The sequence below is a fragment of the Anolis carolinensis genome, chromosome 1, assembly GCF_035594765.1.
Source record: "Anolis carolinensis isolate JA03-04 chromosome 1, rAnoCar3.1.pri, whole genome shotgun sequence".
Lineage (NCBI taxonomy): Eukaryota > Metazoa > Chordata > Lepidosauria > Squamata > Dactyloidae > Anolis > Anolis carolinensis.
Genome location: NC_085841.1, coordinates 17,235,648 through 17,262,460, shown reverse-complemented (window position 1 = coordinate 17,262,460; position 26,813 = coordinate 17,235,648). Strand labels below are relative to the sequence as shown.

General features: G+C 40.3%; 1 protein-coding gene across 1 annotated transcript in view; it reads right to left on the bottom strand.

The window, feature by feature from the left end:
* The window catches only part of fshr (follicle stimulating hormone receptor), a 131,291-nt gene that overhangs the window by 31,601 nt on the left and 72,877 nt on the right, over nucleotides 1-26,813 (bottom strand). Inside the window, exons 3-6 of the mRNA XM_003216148.4 lie at nucleotides 21,459-21,533; nucleotides 20,639-20,713; nucleotides 4,971-5,042; nucleotides 4,040-4,117 (exon numbers count right to left, since the gene is read on the bottom strand). Coding sequence (XP_003216196.1) covers nucleotides 4,040-4,117; nucleotides 4,971-5,042; nucleotides 20,639-20,713; nucleotides 21,459-21,533 — 300 coding nt within the window. The remainder of the gene's footprint in view (nucleotides 1-4,039; nucleotides 4,118-4,970; nucleotides 5,043-20,638; nucleotides 20,714-21,458; nucleotides 21,534-26,813) is intronic.

Genomic DNA, 26,813 nt, shown 5'->3' with positions numbered 1-26,813 from the left:
TGATTTGAATGCAGTCCATGTAAAAAGTATCTAGGGGTCTTAGTAGACCATGCTTTTGTCCCTTCTCCTCCAAGAGTTTGAGAGAAGGGAATGAAATCTCAAGTTGGGGAAACAAGAGAGAAATAGCTTCGGAGGAACTGCAGCCCAATAGCCAAAGAAGTCCTTCTTTGGTTCAACAGGTTGGGCTCTCTTTGTAGTAGGAAGAAAAGTTGGAGGAGAGCCTCCAAGTTGGTGAAAAGAGCAGAGGTTTCAGTGTTTTGCTCAAACAATTTCCCATGATGGAGCAAAAGGCTCCAATCAAGGCATGAGGATGAGCACAGCTATGGGATGCCTTCCCTACATAGTGACTGGGTTTAGAGGGCTGCCTGAATAGTCTGCCTATATTAAAAGGTTACTTTTTCCAGCCAAGTTGTTGCATGCAACTTCTGTTCTCCTTTTGACAACTTGGCTTTTGCAATGTGCTTAATGAATTTATGACCCTTGGATTAGTTATGTACTTGGTTACCACAATGTTCTAGAACTTTGTGTCTGATTTATTGCTTCTTGACTTTGAGCAGTTTGATACAAAAGATCTCCTGTTTCCATGGCATCTGAATCTGGCATCCTGAATTCTTGATTAAGATTGAGAGAACATTTTACTTGGAGAAGAGAAGACTGAGAGGTGACATGATAGCAATCTTCAAATATCTGAGGCGATGTCATGTAGAAGGTGGAACACGCTTGTTTTCTGGTGTTTCAGAGACTAGAACATGAATCAGTGGATTGAAATTACAGGAAAAGGGATTACATCTAAACTTTGGGGATAATTTTTCACTGTAAGAACTATTCTTAGGAGAATTGGGGTCTTCTTCTTGGCAGTTCACTAAAAAGGAGTTAGAAACTCTATCAAGTTCAATACCTTGAATGGCTCCTTTAAAATTTGACTTAAAAATTGTGCTGAATTTTCCACCCCATTGCAGTCCACTAATTGATATTGCACTTGTACCCATCTCTTCTCATTTAATAGTCTTGGGACTCATCTATGATGAGTGTTAGCTTTACCACAAAGGTCAGATATAACATAGTGATAAGACTACATGATCCTTTGGCAGGACAAGGCAGTTGGGGCAGATTGAAATGGTGAAAAGCTGCATTCATGGACCTGCTCCCTGGGAATGGAACTCATTGGTCTACTGATTTCATTGTATTTTCTTTTATTTTTTAAAAAAGACAAAACCCTACTTTTTATCAATTATAATTGCAGGTTGAGTAACCTTTATAAAAATGTTTGGAACCAGAAATGATTTGGATCTCCCACAATTTTGGAATATCTGTGAAATGTGAATAAATTCCTCCTGCCATTTCAGATTCTTAGTCCATCTCCAGCCTCTCCCTCCAGCTTTGCATCTTGTTTGTTCACACCTGCATTGTCTCACAAGGTTGGAAAGAGACTGAGAATCTGAAAAACTGAGGTTATAAGGGACCTGTACAGGAGATATCTGGGTAGCAGATGAATGAACGAGCAAGAGTGCTGCAATTGCCACCTTGTGGGCTGAAGCAGATGGTTGAAAGCAACACGTTTTGGATTTTTGAGCATTTTGGATTTCTGGATTAAAGATGCTCAGCCTTTATATGCTTTACATTATCTGAATATTGTTAGTAGTTTAATTTTGTTTTAATGTGGTTCTTTTGTATGTTTTAAAAATATACCTTGCACTCATTTTAATGTGTTGCCTTCCTCAAGCTCCAATTTCGGGGAACAGCAAGGTATAAAGACAGATGATGGCGATGACGACAACAATGACAATGGGAACGTCTACCATGAACTAAAAAAAGATCGACCTTCAACATGATAATAACAATAGGGACCAAGCATTTGTATGGCACATGTTTTTAGATATGGCTGTTCTCTCTCTCTTATATACACACATACAAAAGAAGGAGAAGAATCAAAGGGCAAGCAGGTTCACTAATAAATGTGGTCACACACAATGAGAAGGCTTCTAAACACACTGTATGACACTGCCTTGCAAAGTAGCCTGTAACAATATATTAGTATTATGCACAAATGTATCGGATTATCAACCTCTCTCCCTGTTGTTTTCTCTGAGTAATGGAACGTTGGCAGCCAACTGGAAAGATGAAGCAGCCCTGCTGTCTCTTAGAGCAGCTCTTGAATGATGTGAGAATGTTTTGGCAAATGTAAGGAAAGACTATCCTGGGCATCATTAATTTTTAAATTTTCTGCATGTTGTGATGCTGGAGTGAGAGAACGGGAGGGAGAGCAGGAAAAGTTACTGAAAGTAATCAGACAGAAACCATTCGGTGTATTTGGAACCAAGGCGTGTTTTCATGTCCGTGAAACCTAATCAGCCTGAAAGTTGTTATGGATCAGGCGTCTACGGCAACATAAATGCAGGACAAACAATGTAGCATGTGGAGAAGGCGGTTTCTAAATTTGAACCAGCATTAGAAATGTTGAAAACAAATAATGACCACTCTATGAGAAAAAATAAGACCAACTTAAGACATTTTGGTGCAAAAGGTGAAAAACAAAATGGTCTCAATTTTTCTCACTTCAGTGCTGGTAACTGAATCTTACTTGAACATGAATGAATGACTAATCTTCTTCAGGAAGCAAGCTGGAATAGGAGCTACAGGACAACCCATGAGAAAATGGTGGCTAGTGGCTTCCACATCAGTATTGAGATTCATGTATTCTATTTTAAACTTTAAAGGAGCTATTGAAGATGCATAACCAATTGGGGCAGGGTTTGCACCTTGAGTAACTCTTTAAAGTAAAACCTGGCTTACTGCTCCACTGACATGGAAACCATCACACACATTTTATCTTCCAACAGAAGGGAACAGTCAGAAGCAGAAGAATAAACACCCCAATACATGCTGCCCAAAGCATGCACTTTTGTTTCCTTAATGGTGTGTCAGTTCTTTTTTTTTGGGGGGGGGGGACTAAAATAGAGCACAAATGGCTATTTTGTTTTAAAAGGAACTTTTTTTGGCAGACACGTTTTCCCCTATTTACCAGGAGCAGCAATCATTTTGTAGTTTCTAAGTTGACCATCTCTTATCCACAATTCTGAAATGTGAAAAATTCCAAAATCCAAAATTTTCCATGAGTGGATGAGATAGTGATACCTTAGCTTTCCATACATACAATTATTTAAAATTAGCTTCAGGATATGTGCAGAAAGTGTATGTGAAACACAACTGAATTTCGCATTGAGACTTGAGTCCCATAAGATATTTCCTTATGTACATAATTCAAAATGTTTCTGGACCCAGTCATTTCAGATAATGGATACTCAACCAGGGCTATAGCCAAGGGGGGGGGGGGGGGAGTTAGGGGTTCAACCCCCCCCCCCCCCCTGAAATCATTCAGGTTTTAAAAAAAATCTGGTTCACTCATGAATTTTAACTGGTTAACCAAATCTCCATGAGTGTCCACTGAAGTTTATCAATGGAACCTGATTTATAAATTATTTTGCATTATGTAACTACTCTTCATGATTTGCTAAAAAAAAAAAAAAGTTTCAACTCCCCCCCCCCCCCCCAAAATCTTTTTTCTGGCCATGGCCCTAACTCAATCTATACCTGGTTTTGGTAAATGCTCCTCTTAGACACTTCACAGATACTACTACTGCCACTAATTTTATTTCTTACCCCACCACTCCTTGTATATAATAATATCAGTGATATGAATTTATTTGAATTTTAGACCAGCTCTAGTCTAGATTTAGTTGTTAGCTCAGCCTGCAGGAGAATCATTGAATCAAAGGGAACTTGTGTTGCTGAAGGCTTTCATGGTTGGAATCACTGGGTTGTTGTGGGTTTTTTGGGCTGTCTGGCCATGTTCCAGAAGCATTCTCGCCTCACATTTTGCCCACATCTATGGCAGGCATCCTCAAACGGAACTTGTTTCATTGGTTTACTTTGGTTGGGATTAAAAACTAGAATTTGGCCTCCATTTAAAGTTACACCTACACTATCCTGTATATTCATGTACACACAGAAAAACCAAACATTACCAGATGTTACTTACATGTCAACGCGATCAGAAGTTAGGCCCAGGAAAGAATTTCTTTCAATTTTCCGTATATTTATGTTGTCTTGGATATCTCTGAGATTTAAATATATATATATATATATAAATTTTTAAAGTGCATTTTGGCATGCAAGACATTAAAACAATATAAAACTATAACACAACATCAATGTAATCAATCAAAGGACTAGCCATACATGATATTTAGAAATTGAATAAAACATGTTAGCTACTGGAGGCCAAGAGGAAACTGTATTTCATCAACTTCATAAATGTAACAAAATTCAGATGTCTGCTTCCATAACCAGGAGACACCACAGAGAAGCCTTTGTTAACAGTGATTGATATACGTTGAAAGTCCACAAAGTTTGGTTTTTGCTCTATTGCCTTCTGAGCTGATAGATCTGAGCAGTGTTGAAATATTTATTTGAGAATTTGCTCAAACAATCCTTTTCCTGACCATCAACTTTATTTGTTTCTAAGGAATTATCCAAGCCCCAGATTCCAAAGATGTGCTTTCTTGAAAGATCATTTTGCTGACTTTAACTCAAGAGTACTTTACAACTTCAGAAGGAATTTTAAAAGCCCAGTTCTTAAACTCAGTTTGCCTTCTGCTTTTGAAGTCATGATTATTCTTCACATTTCATGATTATCCCCACACTGCCAATTCTAAAACTCAAGTGAGATTCCCATAGACTATACATTTATCATGCCAATGTTTAAATGTACATTTTAGATCACAGAGTTTAGGGCGCTATTCTGTCCCCATCACAAAACTCCTACATTTATTTCAATTCCAGCATGGATGAGTTTGGTTTTTAATATTTTTCCTCTGTGTCTTCTGCTTTTTCTTCCTCACAAACATCCCCTCCTTAAAGAAAATGTGTTCACTCCCCACAATATCAGAATGATCCAATAATAAACTTACAGCACAACCTTCTGTAAAGAGTGTACCTGGTTAACCGCAGGCAAAAACCTGATGGCAGTGTTGGATATCAGCCTTGAAAATGAGAAATGAAATAAATATAATGATCATCTATGGTTTAGAGAAACACTAAGGAATATAAAATACCAAAACAGAAGGACTCTGAAAATTTTGTAGGAATGCAGTGTATTATCATTGTTGTCAGCATCATGATCATCATCATAATGAGAACTAAAAGAGGCTCTTAATGAGACATGCTGCATTATCAAAGGATGTCTACGCCCAACACCGCTAGAGAAATGATACTGTTTAGCCGGCATTACACCACCTGTTATCTGCCGGGAAGTAGCAGCCTGTATTGAAAGAACCAAGGCATTGACATATTCGGCCCATCTTCTGTTTGGATATCAGCAGCATGCCAACAACTTAAATCAAGAAACAGCATTGTAAGATCTTCAGAGATACTAGCAGGAATAGCTCAGCAAGCAAGAGTCCAAAAGTGGCAGGGGAAAATCCAGAACCTCAATCAGTGGCTGATATCGGAAGAGAAACTCCCTCCTGGGCACACAGAAGGCTGGGTGAACTGGAAGACGCTGAACAGACTGCGCTTTGGCATCATGAGGTGCAGAGTTAATCTTAAGAAATGGGGCTTCAAAGTAGAGTCCACAACATGCGAGTGTGGAGAAGAACAAACCACAAACCACCTAGTAGGATGTGGTCTGATCCCTGCCTTATGCACAACGGAGGACCTCCTTACAGCGACACCAGAGGCACTCCAATTGGCCAGCTTCTGGTCAAAGAAAATTTAGCATAATGGCAAGTTTTTAACTTGGTTTGCGTTTTTTAAATACGTTATAGCTGGGTCGGGGTGTGGCACAGGCTGGTGAGCAGCCTGCTGCAATAAATCACTCTGACCATGAGGTCATGAGTTCGAGGCCAGCCCATGGCGGGGTGAGCACACATCAATTAAAAAAATAAAAAATAGCTCTTGCTCGTTGCTGACCTAGCAACCCGAAAGATAGTTGCATCTATCAAGTAGGAAATAAGGTACCACTTATAAAGTGGGGATGCAAATTTAACTAATTTATGACGTTGGAATGAGGAAGTGGATGATGAAGCAGCTGCTCCCCCCTGTGGCCAGAATCGAACATCCCCTCAGGAGAAGGTTAAATTGCCTCTGCGTCTGTCTCTATCTCGGTTCTATGTGTATATGGGCATTGAATGTTTGCTCTATATGTATATAATGTGATCCGCCCTGAGTCCCCTTCGGGGTGAGAAGGGCAGAATATAAATACTGTAAATAAATAAATAAATAAATTCTCAATTTGCTTCTGACACAATGATATAACAAGAAGCATACAATACTTCATTGATACCCTGATTAATGACAGTATTTAATAATTAGTATAGAAATATTTCCATAAATCAGAAAACAGGAGGGCAATACTGGCTGCTATTATAGTTAGAAAAATTGAGAAACAGGGCCCACATTACAAAAAATAAATTATGTGGCCAGTCCTTGTTTTTTCATGCCCATACACGATCAACTTCTCCATGACAGCCAGAAAAACCAGCCTCTTTCACACTAGAAAGAGACAAGTTCATTGCATCTGACATAAAAATGAATTTTGAAATCAATTTGAAAACAAAAAACATTGAGCACAAATTTCAGCATGGCCTTCGGGAATTCTAATTTATTTTATCTGCTTAGTATAAGTAAACCTCTGTATCCCTGTATATGAACCAGACCGAAAGGTCCCAGGTTCAAACCCCGGGAGCTGCGTGAGCGGCCGCTGTTAGCTCCAGCTCCTGCCAACCTAGCAGTTCGAAAACATGCCAATGTGAGTAGATCAATAGGTACTGCTCCGGCGGGAAGGTAACGGCGCTTCATGCAGTCATGCCGGCCACATGACCTTGGAGGTGTCTACAGACAACACTGGCTCTTCAGCTTAGAACTGGAGATGAGCACCAACCCCCAGAGTCAGACATGACTGGACTTAACATCAGGGGAAACCTTTACCTTTTACTATCCCCGTATATGAGATAGAGGTGGGAAGAAGATCGTGTGTGTATGTAAGGCTATGTGTATGTACACACACTTGTGTGTTCCTGACCTACCATCTAACACTAATGTAAACCTCAGTGCAAAAATTGGGTGCACAATCCTTCTTTAGAAAGTCAGACCCAATAACTACCATGTCAGACCCTGACAACTACAATGTCAGACTACACAGAGAAGCCATTGAAATCCACAAGCATGTGGACAATTTCAACAGAAAGGAGGAAACCATGAAACTGAACAAAATCTGGCTACCAGTATTAAAAAAAACTCTAAAATCAGGACAATAAATAAATAACAACACTCTGAAAACAGAGGAATTCCAGACATGAAACAATCAGGGCCAGCTAACACCTCCCAACAAAGGATTCCCCCAGGCAGGAATGAGCCAGGCCTTGAGCTGCAAGGCCGTTAAATGCTAATCAAGGTGATTAATTACAAGATTCACACTTGCCTCTAACAGACAAGAGTTCTTTCTCCCATCCTGGACCTTCCACAGATATATAAATCTCCCTTGATTAGTTTCCAGTATAACTCACAACCTCTAAGGATGCCTGGCGTAGATGCGGGGGAAATATCAGGTGAGAATGCTTCTGGAACATGGCCATACAGATCAGAAAACTCACAACAACTCAGACCCAATAGTTTTTAGACTGTGTATCCTCTATCTTGGTTAAACATGGTGTGTATTTCAGTATCTCCTCAAATTGAGGCAGAAGGTCTGCTTACAGGAATATGGAAGGAACAATCTACCATACATGATAAGGGGAATGGATATTTCCTATAACCAGTCATTTTCCCCTCCTCTAAAATATGTGGCTCAGCAATCAGGTTTGCAAAATAAATGTATGTTTACTTTCCAATGACCAATCACAAAACAAAGCATGATAAATGCAAGATGTATAGAAGAGAAAAATCAAGGCATTAGAAGGAAATGTCGTTTATCATCTTCAAAAACATGCCTAGTAGTTTGATTCTAATAAAACTGCAATTCAAATGGTTAAACCAGTTTAGAACTTGAGGAGGAAATTGGCTATCACGCTTACTTTGACTTTTGACTTGGTTTGATAATGATTGTGTGCAGATATGTTTGTGTCTGGATAGGCATAAAAAATGAGAACTTGGCAGAAAAATCTTCGGATAACTATTTAATCAACATGAACTATGGCCAACAGTCCATTTTTTTTGGAAGGGCTGAGAAAAATTGGGCTAATGAAAAACTTGTTTCCAACAATGGGGGCGTGGCTGACAACGCAGTGTTTTGGTGATGCTGCACAGATGCGGGAAGGGTTGGCGATGGAGGTGGCAGAATTTAGTGGGGAAGGAGTTTCCAAGCTCATTTATCGCTATGATAAGGGCCTAGATTTTAATGGCGACTACGTGAGATGTGGTATTTGGGTGTGGCTTTCAACTGCATATGGTAAATGTTTTCTCCTATACTTTGTTCATTTTTAATTCCAAAATGTAATGTACTTTCTGGATAACCCTTGTACTATGGATGTAATTCCAAAGGACGTCTTTTGACAGGACATGGAAGAAGCACCAGGTATTCATGTTTAAATTATTACATCGAAGCAATCCATCAGCCATTCATGTGGACATTGTAACTGACATACGGATAAATGGAACAGCCATTTCTATTCCAAACAGAGCTCTCAAATAAGGCCTCTAAAATATAAGTATCACAATGTTCGGCGCAGTTTCAGTTTTGCCGTTCAGATTCTAATAAGGGTTCATTATCTGTCTCATTTTCGTAGCCCCTGAGCATTTGCTTTACAGCAAAAAGAGCCTGTGAAGGAGGGCTTTAAAATTGTCATGGCAGCAAGATATGAAGGTTGATGAGTTTCTGCAATTATTATGTCACAAAAGAAAGAGTGATAACACTCGCATTTCATTTGGGATGGTGTTTTTTTTGTGTCAGGAGCAACCTGAGTTGCTTCTGGTGTGAGAAAATTGGCCATCTGCAAGGACACTGCCCAGGGGATGCCCGGATGTTTTGATGTTTTTACCATCCTTGTGGGAGGCTTCTCTCATGTCCCCGCATGGAGTTGGAGCTGATAGAGGGAGCTCATCTGCGCTCTCCCCAGGTAGGATTCGAACTTGGCAGCTTTCAGGTCAGCAACCCAACCTTCAAGTCACAAGGCTTTAATCCACTACGCCATCGGGGGCTCCCATTTGGGATGGTGGAATCTGGTTTATTGTACAGATTGTTGGGGAGCAGCCATCTCTTGAGGCAGGATGAGATACCAGTTTCAGGTGGGAACGCTTCTTGTGCTTTCTAGAAAATATTTTGTTAGGATATGATCACATGATACTCTATCTTTCAATGCCAAAGATATATTCAAAGGACTGTTGTGAAATATGAGAGATAGTGTTGGATCACTCAAGCAGAGCAATCAAATTAGTAAGGTGGAAGCTGAAAAAGAACTGTCCTATGGCCACAGGATCCAACACAGAAATAAAATGAGTAATCTTTGTAAAACATGTAAAAGTAATTGTGCTTATAACATGGTTTGGATTGGATGGCCTTTGTGGGTTCTTCCAACTTTATGATTCTACAAAATTACATTCTGATTTTTTTTTAAGTTGTGTTTTCCTGCATCGTAGGGGACTTGACAAGATGGTCTTTGTGGTCTCTTCCAACTCTGATTGTGTTATTCTATCTGATTGGAGCCCCAGGTTGCGCAGTGGGTTAAAGCCTTGTGCCGGCAGGACTGATGACTTGAAGGTTGGGTTGCTGACCTGAAGATTGCCGGTTTCAATCCAACCCAAGGAAAGCGCGGATGAGCTCCCTCTATTAGCTCCAGCTCCATGTGGGAACATGAAAGAAGCTTCTCACAAGGATGGTAAAAACATCAAAAACACATCCGGGCATCTTTTGGGCAGCGTCCTAGCAGATGGCCAATTCTGCAAGAAGCAACTTGCAGTTTCTCAAGTCTCTCATGACAAGAAAAAAATTCTATCTGATAATGTAAATAGTTAATTGTGTACGTTGAGCCACCAGTTTTGTTGGCCTTGTAATAAGGAGCCTCAGCATTCCAGTGAAAAAGCAAAGTAAAACCCAAACAACCTAACTTAGAGTTAATAACAGCAACAACAACAATTTATTACCCGCCTCTCCCTGTGGCTCAAGGCAGACTACAAGATTATTAAAACAAGAGAAGAAACACAGTTAAAACATGTACAACAAGTTACACAGAGTTAAAATACAAGTTACAATCCACTGATGAATGCAGATTAAAATTTACAACTCAAAACTGACTGGGTAGGCCTACTGGGACAGATGGGTCTTCAGCTGCATTTAAAATTCTGACAGGCGATTTAGCTGTTGAATCTCTTCCAGCAGGTCGTTCCACAGTCTTGGGGCAGCTGATGAAAAGGTCCTCTGGGTGACCGTTGCCAGTCAGGTTCTGGCTGGTTGGAGTAGCCAGCCCCCAGAGGACCTCGGTGTCCTAAAGAGTGGATTGTGCAGGAGAAGGCAATTCTGTAGGTAACCTGGACCCAAACCATGTAGGACTTTAAAGGTCATCTTGTATTTGCCCAGAAACTAACTGGCAACTAGTGGAGCGACCTTAATATGAGTGTAATATGCTCACTCTGGGATGTTTCTGTAACCAATCTGGCTGCCATATTTTCTGCTAATTGAAGTTTCTGAACTTGGTACAGAGGTAGCCCAATGTAAAGTGTATTGCAAAAGTCCAACCTTGAGGTGACCAGTGCATGCACTACCATCTTCAGGTCCTTGGATTCTAGGAAGGGGTGCAGTTGGTATATTAGTTGAAGCTGATAGTAAGAACTCCTCACCGTGGCATCTATCTGGACTAACGTTTGGAGAGACGGATCCAGGAACTCTCCCAAGCTGCGAACACAGCATTTTAGGGGGAGTATAATCCTATCCAGAACTGACACATCTCCATCCCTTGGTTAGGACCTTTGATGGCAAGCCATTTTGTTTTGTCTAGATTCAGTTTCTATTTATTTTTCCTGTTCCAGCCGATTACCTCCTCTAGGCATTAATTCAGCGGAGACACGTTATCCTTAGCTAAAGCTGTTTTTGAAGGCATGGGGAAATATATATGGGTGTCATCAGCATACTAATAGTACCCTGGCCCATGCCTCTAGATATCTCTTCCAGTGGTTTCATGTTCACATAAAAATCGTTATATTTTTCTAACCCTTAAAATGGGTTAGAGAAATATAATGGGGGCCATTTTAGATGCATTTGATGCCACATTATACTCTCTCTGGTTTTTAGATTATGTTTGTGGTCTTGGGAAAGACTGTGATAACATGTATACCAAAATTCCAGAGCAAAACCTGGAAAAAGCACTAAAATTCTGGGAATTCCCTAGCCCAAAAGAGTCCAGTGGTATGCTACCAAAAAGAGGCAAAGATATATAGCCAACTAGAAAATGCCGCTGTTTAATTTCTCTCTCTAATGAGGCTTGTATCTGATGAAAAGGGCAAACAAGTTACCAGATTGTCCATTTGGCTGGCACTGAAGAGCTGCAATTAACAATTTTGTATTCAGTTTGAAAAATCTTTGGACACAAGCCGAGGGTGTGCTTTCATTTTTTTTTTAAAAAGAAGCCCTAGCAAACTTAATCAGACTCTAATCATGTTTATTTATTTTTATACGTCAGCAAAGGATGCACAAAGTAGTCACTGGCCAGCTTTGAATGCTTAATTAATCAACACAGAAGCTATATTAATTAGGCTTTTAAAGTTAAGTGGACGGTTTAACATGTGTAGCAGTTCTTTCTCTGCTCCTGAGTTTGAACAGATGTTAACAGAAGAACAACCAGGTACAAAGCCTGATCCTGTTTTCTCTAAAGCTAACCCATGACATTCAATGGGATTGATTCTCTATGTAATATCTACAGGAGGAATAAATCCCACTGAATTCCATGTAAACAGTTTTGATTTCCGATGTAATATTATCTACAGTGCCAAAATACCCTAAAGGCACTAGATGGCATCTGATTCTGGAAGCTAAGCAAGGTTAGACTCCATGTCTAGTGCTTGAATGGGTACCACCAGTAAATAATAGGTTCTTAAGGCTATATTTCAGGGGAAGGAATTGACAAAACTTCCTCTTAGTTCTTTATGATAGCTATGGGATTGGCACAAGTCAATAAGTGACTGGAAGTTGCATGAACATACACAAACACATACAATCGGCGCATCTACATGGGCCACCTATTGCAGGTTGGTCCAGAGTGGAACACACTTCCTGTCTCTGCCACACTGCAGTGGTAGGATGAAGTTCATATCATCCAATGATGTGTTGAGAGCAAGAAAAACAGGATAGTCACAGTGGCCTGGGTGAATAGCAGGGCTTGTTCTGAATCAGAACTACCCTGAAGTGTGGGGCTGCTCTGTAGCTTTGGTGAAGCTCCACAGCATTCCCCAACTATTCCTAATGTGGGGTAGAACCATATTAAGTGGCAGTTCCTCATGTTGGGTCAAGATAGGTTTCTTTGTCACTTTAGAGTATAATGCCCACACAGATGCACCCTCCATCTATAGTGAGAAAGACTAGAGCAGGCCTGCACAACCTGCAGTCCTCCAGGTGCTTTGGGCTTCAGCTCCTAGAAGCCTTAGCCAGCTTGTCCAATGGCCAGGAATTGTGGGAGCTGAAGCCCAAAATACCTGGAAGGTCACAAGCTGTTGAGACCTGGGCTAGCACAATCAGATGCCTGTTAGTTATACCATTAAGCAGGAAACCTAGGTTCTCCAATTTTGTGGATGCATGCCTGCATTTGGCAGCTGGTTGGACTTAACAAATGTAATAAAAGCCTTCTGCACAGGTTTAGAGGCACTTTGTTCTAATTTCACATTCTGGTAGTTAACTGGCATTCAATATATGTTCCAGAATGAGCTCTGATAAACTTGGTTTCAATTAAACCCGAAACAGTGCTGCTGTAGAGTAGATTGGCACTTTTGTAATCTGAATTGTTCTTTCTGAATCTTCAGACTGATTCATGGATATGCAGACATCATATAATAATGGCAGCACTGATTGTATCTCACACTTGTGCTGATTAAACACTATAGACAGAATTTTCATTTCGCCTCATCATAAACCTGGAAAGAAGAGCTTCCTGACTCCAGTGGCAGAAACAGTTCAGAAGGTCGTGTAACGTGTGGTGGCCTCACAACTCCAGGCATTCTTGGTAGACAGTGATTTTCTATATCCGGCGCAGTCTGGCTTTAAGCCGGGACATGGTACTGAAACAGCCTTGTTGCCTTAGTGGATGATCTACGCCGAGAACTGGACAGGGGGAGTGTGTCCCTGATGGTTCTTCTGGACTCTTCAGCAGCCTTCGATACCGTAAACCATGGTATCCTTCTGGGATGCCTTGCAGGAATGGGCCTTGGAGATACTGTTTTGCAGTGGTTCTGGTCCGTCCTCAAAAGTCATTCTGAAAAGGTGTTGTTGGGGGACAACTGCTCGCCCCCACAGCCTTTGTTCTGTGGGGTCCCGCAGGGTTCAATATTGTCCCCCATGTTGTTTAACATCTACATGAAATCACTGGGAGAGATCGTCCGGAGTTTTGGGGTACGATGTCACCTGTATGCAGATAATGTCCAACTCTGTCACTCCTTCCCACCTGCTACTAAGGAGGCTGTTCAGGTCCTGAACCAGTGCTTGGACGCTGTGATGGTCTGGATGAGGGCAAACAAATTGGAATTGAATCCAGACAAGACAGAGGTACTCCTGGTCAGTCACAAGGCCGAACAGGGCATAGGGTTACAGCCTGTGTTGGACAAGGTCACACTCCCCCTGAAGACACAGGTTCAAAGCTTGGGGGTTCTCCTGGATTCATCGTTGAGCCTGGAACCCCAGGTCTCGGAGGTGGCCTGAGGAACTTTTGTACAATTAACACTTGTGCTCCAGTTGCGCCCGTACCTTGGGAAGTCTGACTTGGCCACGGTAGTCCACGCTCTGGTTACATCCCGAATAGATTACTGCAACGTGCTCTACATGGGGTTGCCTTTGAAGACTAGTCGGAAGCTGCAACTGGTCCAACGGGCTGCAGCCAGATTGCTCACCAGAGATGTCTATAGGGGGTACACCACCCTCCTGTTACGTCAGCTCCACTGGCTGCCAGTTTGCTACTGAGCACAATTCAAAGTGCTGGCTTTAGCCCTAAATCCTTCTGGCCCAGTTTACCTGTCCGAACGTATCTCCTGCTATAAACCATCTCGGAGTCTAAGATCATCTGGGGAGGCCATGCTCTCGGTCCCGCCCTCTTCACAGATGCGATTGGCGGGGACGAGAGATAGGGCCTTCTCGGTATAGAAAATAAATAAATACATACATTGTTGGACTACAGCTCCCAGGAATCTCAAACCAGCATGCCCAATCCTTTCAGAAAAACAAGTCTTGTCTACACTAATAAGAAAACCCATACTCTGAATCCAGTGCTGGCAATCTTCACGATTCACTGTGACCTCCGGTAAGTATCTAGATTTTTTTGGTCCTTAACATGACTTTGCTCCGCACTAAGTAAAGTTTGGAGATAGTGCAGAGTTTGCAGGAAACTCTGGAATATCCTCAGGTTTTGCGATCAGGCCTATTTTGGACACATGCATACCACCAGTATACATGTGGACAATGAATACAGAGATGAGGATAGGTTGTCTCTGTGTTGCTGTCGCTGTTACTCATCAGCCATGGAGCTTCCTGAGAGCCCCTGGCCATTGGGGTCCTGTCTGCTGAGGCCAAAATAGGTCAACAAGAAGGAGGAGGTTGCTTTACCCCTTCAATGCTGATAGCACAGGCACCCTGTTATGACCTTAGCAGTTGGCCAGAGCTTACCAACACCTCCACTACTGCCCTAACCTATTTTATATGCAGATATAACAAATATCCCTTCCCCTTCTGGTTTGAAGCATTTTAGATAGTGAACACTCAACCTGTATTAGGAACAGATGTTCGGGGAACAGGCCCAAGACCTTCAGGTCACTTGTCATTTTGATAGATCAGGGAGGTCATACCATAAGGCATGCTAACTTTAGCTGAATCAAAGAAAGATAGAGCTGAAAGAGACTCCGAGGGCCATCTAGTTAGATCCCTGCCATAGAAGGAACACACGATCAAAGCACTCTTGACAGACACCTGTCCAGCCTCTGCTTAAAAACCTCCAACTATATTTCAAGGTAGCATTTTCACTTTCAAACAGCTTTTAAATAGAAGTTAAAAGCTGAAAAATCCCATTTGTTGTATTGCAACTGGCAGGAAGTAAGAATTGCCATTAGGAATGGAAAAGAGTGGCTGCAAGTGTAGTTTATAGAAGAAATAGGGAGAATCCACTTGATTTACAATTACTGGAACTCATCTAATAGGGAAGGGGGCTATATCAGCCTATTTTTGAATAATGTGGTGGATATATGCTTCCCCCTGTACCTGTACAAGAAGTGTGAAGAGGTCAGCAGTAATAGTAAAGTGCATGATAACAGTGTGGCTGTCTGGAAACAGAACAATAAAAAAACTAGATTGCCAAATTTACACTTGTTTTTGCATGCTTAAGTACCTTGTCTTTATTCATGAATTTTAAAAAGCCACTCAAGTTTTCTCAGTGGAGTGTGCCATTCTGTGATGAAATGCACAGGGTTCTCTCTCTAGTAATTTAATCCCATCAGCTGATCAGCGTGAAATAAAATGGGGGCCAGAGCTGGCCTAGCTCAACATTTGTAAATACATTACCATGCCAAAATGAAAAATAATATGAAATCACACAGCAGAGTTGGCACCAGGTGTAGATTCTAGCGTATGGGACTTTAAATGATGAATGGTTGCTTGGCCTTTGAATTTATCACAGCTCCCAAAAATTCAGACTGAGCCTTCAAGGCCATTCCAATGCTTGTGTTTGCAGAAAAAATTATAACACAGGTGAAGGATGTTCCTTTGCAGAGCCTGGAAAACATCCTGTGTTGGACTGTAGCACCTAGAATCCTCCAGCCACGGTTCACTAAGAAAGTTATGGAAAAGCCTTCTTTGTTTCTTATCAGATGAAAATCTACTTGAGAAATTGAACTTTGGGGATACCAATCATTAATTGATGTATTGTTAAAATTCTGGAATGCTTGTTCATTTATCTGATTTATTTTGAATCCTTCTACTAAAACTGGGATTAATAGAGGTCCATAGGAAAAGAAGCCACAATAAAAATGCAAAATATTTTCTTAGAGCTCATCCTGTCTGCCAAACATATAGTTGGTCATGGTAATTATCATTTTTGTTTTCAAGATCCAGACAACACATTGATAATTCCAGAATGTTTCAGGCTTCCTTTCCAAAACCTTCCCCGAGTCTTTATGTTCCTACTATCAAGGTAGGTTTTCTAAAACAATTATTTCTAGTCTGCCAGGCTTCTCCTTTTTTCTCTCTTTATCCATCTTCTGCATGTCCTAAGTTGGTTCTGCAGTGATTTGTGTGTGAGCCAAGGAGATAGAAAAGGAAGATAGAGGAAAAACGGCTTCCTGCCGTTCTAGAGATTAGGACACGTATTTCCTATTTCAGCTAAAGAATGTGCATATTTGTATGACTGTATATCCCTGCAGTCAAGGAAAACACATGATTTCATTTGTATACCCTGGTGTAGACTGCTCCAGTGCGTGTGCGCATTTTAAAATCCTGAAACAGCTGATCTGGGCTATATACAAATTGAGCCATGGACACACAAGCAGCTAAATGGAAGAACAGGTGGAAAGCAATTACAATGACAACTCTCTGCAACCATTCCTTTATTCTGATCTTCATGAAATTAAACAGAGCTTGAATTTACAGTAGGGTGAGGAGAGATTATGAGAAACGTGCTTGTGTGTACATTTAGAAATCCACATGAGCACATATGAAGTCTAATGCATCTCAGAGAATCAATTCAAAAAAAGTAAATTTTTGCTGGATGTCCCCCATCCAACTTGTGGATTTCTAAAATCCGCTACAAACAAAGGTGTCAAGACAGCGAGGGACCATTTACCGACATTGACAGGTCTTTATTTGGACTTATTTGTCCCATGTTTTGATGCTGTCTGGAAGTGTCCTTAATTGAATCAGTTCATCTGCAGTGTGGTCTTCTTGTTTACTTACTGCCTTCCACTTTTCCTAGCACAGCTATCTTTTCCAATGAGGTATGCTATAAAAATTCCAATTGCAGCTGGCTGTAAGTATTCTTTTTTTTTAAAAAAAGAAATGGGACAATAATAGTGACTAAGCTTTTGTTCTTTACTAGGCAACTAATTACTTTTTAAAGTAACATTCACAAATTCTGGAAAGGCTTTCAAAGGCTCCACTTCTGATTTAAAAGAGTCCGCTGGATTGTATAAATTTTCTTTCTTTAATCACAATTGAAGCGATATTATCAGTCAGATTTAGGTCAGATGCTAACAGCTGCTTGACTATTTTTGGATAATACTTTATTCAAATGATGGGTTTAATTATCCATGAATTATGATGAAAGCCCCATGGGAGCAGATGTGGCAAGCATGTCATGAGACCTGCAGCCCTTGTGAAGAATCCTTTTCAAATGGATGTGGAATTGAGTACTCTTATGAAAAGGTATCTCATCCCACCTGAAACTGTATATAAATTGAAACCACAGTCAATGGCTTCACATCATCAAGTAGGTATGTTTTGAACCTTCCTGTCTATAGTCATAGTCCAATTCTCTGAATCTACACCATGCTGGCTCTGGATGCAGAGTTATGTAAGTGAGAAAAGACTAAACCAGTGGTTCTCAACCTGTGGGTCCCCAGGTGTTTAGCCTTCAATTCCCAGAAATCGTAACACCTGGTAAACTGGCTGGAATTTCTGGGAGTTGTATGCCAAAACACCTGGGGCCCCACAGGTTGAGAACCACTGAACCATACTATGGGATAGTAGTTTCTTGGCACATTTATGCATTTATTCTTTGAAGATATATCTGCATTCCTCCCAGTCCACATGAACACATATCTAGCTTATTAGTGAACAGATTCTCTGCAATTATCCTTTTTCCTTTTTCCCAAATCCAGGATCAAAGATAGTAATGAGGTACGATCAGCCCCCTACTTACTGGCCTTTCGTTTGCAAATTAAAACCTTTCTGTGGAACCAGGTCTTCCCAGACGAATGAAAATAGGTACTGCCAGTCGGATAAATTTTTGATAATACTTGACAAACAACTTCAGTGGCTGGAGGTTATGGATATCTTTAAATGGTGCTTGTTGTACATTTTAAAATTGTTTTATTTGATATGTTAATTGGGTTTTTATATCAGGATATGATGTTTTAATTGATCATGTATTGCTGTCTGGTCTTCTTCTTAGGCGATCCCTCGTAGTTCGAGGATGATTGTCTTCCATCTTTCTTGGAAGACGCCTGTGCGTAATTTTTTTTAAATGTGTGGAGGTCGGTGCACGGCCGGACAACACACAGTCTTCACAGAGTGAGGTTCCAGCAGTGGTGTGATTACACAATGAGAGTGGCTTCTCAGTCTGTTGCAGCCTTCTTCCGCCTTCACAGCTGTTGTAACATGTACCATGTTATCCTCCGCCTGCTCCGCCGTTGAGGTCTTTGGGTCTTCGGATTGTTCTTGGTCTGGATCTTCCTCTGTGGCCACTCCTGGGAGTGCATGACTCCCGTGGCTGTGCTCTCAGGTTCATGGAACACACAAGCCCCCTCACCACGTCAAGGTGACAATCCATTGAAGGGGGCTATCTGGTGTATTTGTATGCATTTTATATGTTGTATGCTGCTTTGAATCCCACCCATGGGAGAAAAATGGGATAGAAATGAAATAGTAGTAATAATAATAATAATAATAATACAAAATCCAAACCAAATCCAAACCAAATACTATATATCAACAAGGGGATTCAATCTGATATCATGTAGCACCAGAGCTGCACCTAAGTGAACTCTACTGAACTACTTATGTGACTTCTGGAGTCCATGGATTGCACTGGGTCTTATTAAGGTTCATCCTTTCACAGGACATTTATATAAGTATTACATCGTAGTTCTTGCTTACTTAAAATAGGTGTTCTGTTACTGAGTGCTTTTTTGCAATAACATAATTCTGCAACAGGCCTTAGATTTTGAGCAGCAGAGAAAGAAGACACCTGTTGAAAAATGAGGCTCAGTGGATTTTGCAACTACAATCTTTGGCCCCCAGGGACCTGAAGGAGGATCTCAATCTCTTGTAAAAATCTTTCAGCATGTTCTGATGCTTCCTTTCACTTTAATCCTGATGTATCTCAGTGCCCTTGAATGTTATCTATTTTTAATACCATCTGCTTTCATGATAAAAATCTTCAGCCTTGCTCTCCTGTTTCTCTTGTCCAGTAACTGGCTTGAGAGCTTCTAGTCCATAATTTCTGAACTTTGATTCTAAGTAGATATTTACAGGACACAGACAATATACAAATGTAATTAACATTTTATGCAATGTGATATTGTTGTTGCCCTTTTGTAATTTTATATACCTCCCGAAGAAGGCCTTAAGAGTACACACAGACTAAAACACCTTAGGCTTTTTGATAAATAAAACAACAATCTTTTGAGAATCATGAGATGTTTCTCTAGTGTACTTGACTGTCTCAATAAAACTATTTTTTACACTCACAGTGTTGAATATCTTGCATACATCAAGTAGTAACAATGCCAATTCTGTCCACTCAAATTTAAAGTTGCAGCACAAAAAGTGTGGAAAAAAACAAAAGGGGTATTATAAATACTTTCAAAGTGTTGAAAGCACTCAGCCAAATGACCTACTCAGAAATGTGTGAAATTGTTTATTTCACTTCTGTTCATGAAGAAAGTTGTAAATGTTGGGAAATAATTATTAAAATAAACAATCCAGAGAAATAACACAACCCTTCTCATTAAAAAATCAATGCATTTTTGCATGGCAGAAGGATAGTATCTAGGATGAGCAGACTTTAATGGAGCTTTCCAAGGTACTGAAACCTATGCTCCCAATAGGTTCAGCACTTTGGATAGCTTGTTTCCACTTCAAACCCACTTCCACCCCTAGTAAATTTCCCATTTCCTTAACATGGAAGGCTCCAGCCTCCTCTGGGCAGTACATGGTCTTCAAGGATTTCAACAGAGGACATTTCAAAGGCTAAACAAGAACCCCAATAACCTCTAAAACAAAACAGAATGTTCCTTAAATAGTAGGTCATCACTGTAGCAGACAGAAGGATAAAGCCATACTTTTACAGTTAATAAATAAAAAAAATAACAGAGCTAGTGTTAGCTAAAATAGCGACAGGATACTATTAATATCATGACATATGGCATGTATAGGGAATGGGTCGAAATCATGTCATACTCTACAAATGAAGCCTTAGGCAAAACAAAAGCAAGACACCTGTGACCTTAATGCAACCAAATTTGACAGAACAAGCAGATACTGATGAATTAGCTACAGTTTTTTTTGAAAATCATTTTCAGCAGAAGATTACTTCATGATCCCTAGAAATAAGAATTATCTCAGTAAATTGGAGCTATGTTGAAAAAATCCATTTTGTGTAGGAAATGAATTACACAGTTGTGTATACACACACAGCATGAAATTAGCCTTTCAATTGAAATAGTTATACTTCCCCAAATTACTTACAGGTATCTAAGACCAGGAAGATTCTGGAAGGCATATCTATCAATATACACAAGATTGTTGGCTTTCTCAATTCTTCTGTGGGGAAAAAGAAGAAGAAATATCAATTCAGAATTGGAATCATAAGGAATAGGAGCTTATCTGTCTATTAGTATGCTATCAGATTATGTGGATGAGGCAATAAATACTGTCTGTGAAAATACATGTTCCTTTTTGGCTATAAGTTTTTCCCATGATCTTTATAAATGTGGTACTCCTTTACATGTCGACAGAGGGACACACCGCTGGAGTACCCCTTCCACTTAAGACAGTGGTTCTCAACCTGTGGGTCCCCAGATGTTTTGGCCTTCAACTCCCAGAAATCCTAACAGTTGGTAAATTGGCTGGGATTTCTGGGAGTTGTAGCCCATAACACCTGGGGGCCCTCAGGTTGAGAACCACTGACTTAAGAGGAGCTAACAGTCCAAATATGCAAGGAAGAACTTGATCCCTCTCATCATATATTGACCACTACACCCCAACATATATTGTACATGTTATATGGCAGGTACTGATCTAAAAAACAGACCTTCCATGCCCTAATGGGACAAACTATGGAGTCATGCTATGGGCTACAACTGCTCTTCAAATATAGGACTGTCTTCTTTGAAGAAGGATATTTAACAAAACTAAACAATGATGAAAGGTCAAGACAGAAGGAAACAAACAGTATTACAAGATCCATTTTGAAAGGCTCATACCAGTAAATCTCCATGCAATGTTGAAGTTTGGTTTGTCTTGGTTTTTTTATACCCCCACTTTCCAATTCCATTTATTTACTCACATTTCATAGAGTCTGGGAAGGTCAGAAAATGAGTCTGATTCTATAGTTTCCAAGGCATCATTCTGAGAGATTTCTCTGTTAAGAAATGGAAACATGGGTCAACATAGCTGATGAATCAACAAAAGCACCAGTACAAATATCAATGAAAGGAAAAGGAAACCAGTAGAATTGAATGAACTGCAAAGATCTACTGGAAGGCTACTACTCACACCATTGGGGAAAACATACTGGTAGGAGATTATGGGAGAGGGCCTTCTTGCTGTGGCAGCCCCTCTCTTTAGAGACTCATTTGAAGCCAGATAAAGGTAAAGGTTTCCCCTTGACATTACGTCTAGTAATGTCCGACTCTGGAGGTTGTTGCTCATCTCCATTTCTAAGCTGAAGAGCTGGTGTTGTCCATGAACACCTTCAAGGTCATGTGGCCAGCATGATTGCAGTGAGCGCCATTACCTTTCTGATGGAGCAGCACCTATTTATCTACTCACATTTGAATGTTTTCCAACTGCTAGGTTGGCAGAAGATGGGGCTAACAGCAGGAGCTCGCTCTGCTCCCAGGATACGAACCGCCAACCTTTCGGTCAGCAAGTTCAGCAGCTCAGCAGTTTAACCCACTGCACCACCAGAGGCTCCTGCACTGTTGGAGCCAACACTGGTATAATTCCAGCTCCAATTAAAGCAGAGCTTTTTACTTAAGTTTTTGGATCAGATTGATTTCAGTTTACAGCTGCACAAGTGCATGGTTTACTAGTTTCAGTCTACTTTAACCGATTTTAAATTGTCTTCTTAGTTTTGATTTTACTGTATGCCACCCTGAGATGTTTTTAGACCTGGTTCAGGCTAAATATAAATAAACAAATACATCATCCTATTGATAGTCCCAGCCATGTAGATTCACCCGCTCAGGTGCAGATATACACAATCCTGTTGTTTGAAAGATCTACTCTAACAATGGGATTCATTGTTTGAACTGTTTTAAAATAAAATTATATTTGCGAAAGCCAGTTGAATAGATGAGAGATGGGAGAGATTCCATCAGCTTTGGCTGTAAGGAAGGGATGGTTACCTTGTGTCCTTTCAGGTGGTTTTGGGCTTCAGACCCTACAATTTCTTGACAATTCTTCAGCATTAGCTAAATTGGGATGGGAGTCCCAGTTTAACACTAGCAAGGCTACAAGCAGCCTACCCTTGTTCTAATGCTGGAGGTAGACATACAAGAGCGGGTGAATATAAAATGCACTCTACCAGTTCGACCATGAAGGGGATGGAATAAGAGAAACACATTTTCAGTGCTCCCCTTTGTGGCATAGTGGTTTGTTGTTTGACTATGACTCTGTAGACCAGGGTTTTAATTCCCACTTGGCCATGAAGACCCACTGGATGAATTTGGGCAACTTACACGCTCTTAGCTATAGAAGAAGGCAACCTTGGGGTCACCATAAGTCAGAAATGATTTGAAAGCACACAGCAACAGAGCCCTCTGGGGTATGAGTTGCTATACTTGCATGGGGACCACAAGAACGTAGATGTAATGTGTTAAAATTAATTTGTTACCCTGTTCATTAATATTTTTCAATGCCAAATTTAACATTAGTGGATTTAATTATTAAATGCCAGTGATGTTAATTTTTTTCAATATAACGATGAGTGCTTCATGTTATTTTAATTCATCATATTTTTGGGTGATTTTAATATCTTTTAAAACTTTAAATGTGTTAAAAATGAACAGCTTTATTAACAGTTAGTGTAACAAATTAATTGTATAATTTCTCCCAATATTTTAACATTAGCAAATGATTGTTAAATATGATTTAACATTAATACAATTGCATTCGTGCTAACAATTCCAAGCTGTGAGACTAATGGTAACATATGCCATGTGCAGAATGCCTTAATAACACACTTCTGTTAAGTACATGGCCCTTAAGTGCTGAAATTTCCTTTAACACAATGGCCAGACTTGTCTTAGTATCATGCTTGTACCTTCTCAATTGCTATGCAGCACAGGTATTCAGCTTGTGCCTGCCCTAGCAATGTTCTGCAAGCGTAAGTCTTCCACCTGCATTTGTGCATTCTTGGATGGTGCAAGAATATTCACCAGTGTCTTCAATGTTTTATATGATTCACTAGGACTGTGGAAATTACCACTGGATGCTCCACATTGTACAAGGGGACAATAAAGGGAGCAGATATATAACACCAATATGTAATGGAGCAGCTCTTGAATATTTTATTTAAAGACCCTAAAAATCCCTTATCTAGATGACACTTACTCAAAAATCTTGTTTTTCCATTTAAATGTTGACAGGACATGTTCTGCCTGACATTTGCTCTTTGCTCACAATATAAGGTCATGCAAACTGCAGTAATGATTTGGCTTGCTGGATGATGCATATGTGGGATGAACTATGAACATGTCACCTGAGGAAAGTGCATACGTGGAGCAAACTATGGAGACTTCACCTGATGTAATGAGTAATGAGTTATATAAGTGACAAGGCAACTATGCATGTCCAAAAGGATTATAATAGTCAGCAAATTCCATTGTCAGCTTTCTGCGCATGCTTCTGTAAAATTGTATAAATTGGAAAGCCACTACAGGCAAGGTGTGGCATTGCATTTTCTGGGCATTAGTTAACATTGTCACCTGCTCTTGGCCAAAAGTAAACTATCTTGAAGACTACTTCTGCTGTCAGTCTGCTTTCTTCACCCGCGTCCAAACGAAATTCCGCAACATATGCAGCAAAATGTTGGAGTAGTGCAAGCCCTGTGTTACTATATGAGTACAAATTCACATTATAAAAGCATGATGCAGTATCAGGGCCAATATATTGACCATTTATATAGCCACTTTAGATTGGCGGGAATTTATATGTCACATGGAATCTAATTTTGGGAGCAAAGTGGGATATTAATTCAATAAATAAATATTCAACAAATAGTTAATTTTGTGACTGCAATTGTCAGGATCTTGTGGTTGTTCATAACTGCCAAGATAGCTTTGCCTCGTGGTGGCACTATGGATGAGAAACCTCCAAGATACTTTGTTATTTACATCTCTGCTCAGATCTTGCAAACTCCGTTTTAGCTTCCTTGAATGAATCAATCCACCTGTAATATAGGTTTCTTCTTTCCCTACTGCATTGCAGCATTATCGTCTTTTTCAATGAAGCATGCTATCTCATGATGTACCCAATTTCAACTGCTTGTGAAAAAGGGATAAGAAAAAATTTTCTCTACGGAATGTACAGGACATTTTTATTCAATGCAGAACATTTGCATTCAATTAAAGGCCATGGAAACAAAGTTGTATATAAAGTGCAAAACACATACAATTACTGCAGAACTCCACATCTGGAGTGTCTTGGCCATTGTCTGTGACTCCCTAGTCAAGAATACTTGAAAACAAGTTCAGTGGGAAAGAAAAGGATGGAAGAACATGATGAGCGAGGCATGACAAACAACTTGAGGAAGGCTAGACTATAGTGTTTACTGTGTATTGTTGAAGGCTTTCATGGCCAGAATCACTGGGTTGCTGTGGAACATGGCCTTTCGGGCTGTAAGGCCATGTTCCAGAAGCTTTCTCTCCTGACATTTCACCCACATCTGTGGCAGGCATCCTCAGAAGTTGTGAAGTAATCTTTACCTTTGCGTGCACATGTGTCTTTGTGTGAATGAGGTGCACGATTATTTGAATGATATATGGTAAACACATTTGTCATTACTAGTGGAGAGTTATCCCATCTAGCTGCTGATATGCAGGTTTGGACATGTTCTCCCAGAGCCAATTTGGCCTTCAGGATAAAAATGGGTTTCCATGCTTGCTGTGTAATAACTACAGCAGCCTATAAATACGTATGTTTAAAGTAGAATGAATGATGGAACACCTATTCCCCTAAACCTTCATTCTCTCCAGTCTGCCTACTTTCACTGGCATAATTCCTCCATTCTGCATTCTCTTCCATCTTTTAAGGAACCAGCCACGTATTTTACCCAGAAGTACGTGCATATCATATAGAAGTGTAAATATTGTATTTTTTGGCTCTTGTAGAAGGATCATATTAATTCATTATTTATTTGCAGTATTTATATTCCGCCCTTCTCACCCCGAAGGGGACTCAGGGCGGATCACATTGTACACATATAAGGCAAACATTCAATGCCATATAACATAGAACAGAGACAGAGACAGACACAGAGGCAATTTAAACCTTCTCCAGCTTCCAGCTTCCTGAGGGTATGCTTGATTCTGGCCACAGGAGGAGCAGCTGCTTCATCATCCACTGTGACGGCAACTTCCTCATTCCAACAGTGGCTGGATGATTTTTATGGTGTCGTAAATTAGCCTCCCCACGTATAAATGGTACCTAAATTTCCTACTTGATAGATGCAACTATCTTTCGAGTTCCTTAGGTCAGCAATGAGCAGGGTCTATATTTTATTTATTATTATATTTTATTTTAATTCATGGCTGCATAAGCAGACTTTCATAGTGCCATAGTGGTGTTGAGCATTGGATTAGGTTCCTAGGAGATCAGGGTTCAAATCCCTGTTCATTTATGAAAACCCACTGAAATTCTTTGAGTGAGTCACTCTCAACCTTGAAGAAAGAAACTGGAACCCCTGTCTGACGATTCCTTGGTGAGAATTATTGTTATTATTATTATTGTATGACACAGCAAACAAGATAGATATGCTGGATTTTTTTGTTTCACAAAATCACAAGTCGAACACTTCCCAAGTGTCTAGGACTGTGTGATGTATTTTCAGATGATGCGCGCAGATCCCAGTAGGGTGGCCTTTTGCAGTATATTATTATTATTATTATTTTAATATGACACAGCAAACAAGATAGACATGCTGGATTTCGTATCACAAAATCACAAGTCGAACACTTCCCAAATGTCTAGGACTGTGTGATGTATTTTTGGATGATGCACGCAGATCCCAGTAGGGTGGCCTTTTGCAGTTGGCAGATCGTGATTTTGTCAATGTCTATTGTTTCCAAATGCCGGCTGAGATCTTTTGGCACGACACCCAATGTGCCCATCACCACTGGGACCACCTGCACTGGTTTCTGCCAGAGTCTTTGAAGTTCAATCTTGACGTCCTGATATTATTATTATTATTATTATAACCCACTTTATCTCCCCCGAAGAGGACTCAACGCGGCTAGAACAGTGGTTCTCGACCTGGGGTCCCCAGATGTTTTGGCTTACAACTCCCAGAAATCCCAGGCAGTTTACCAGCTGTTAGGATTTCTGAGAGTTGAAGGCCAAAAACATCTGGGTACACCAGGTTGAAAACCACTGGGCTAGAAAATGCTACAAATTCAGCATCCCTTATCCAAAATGCTTG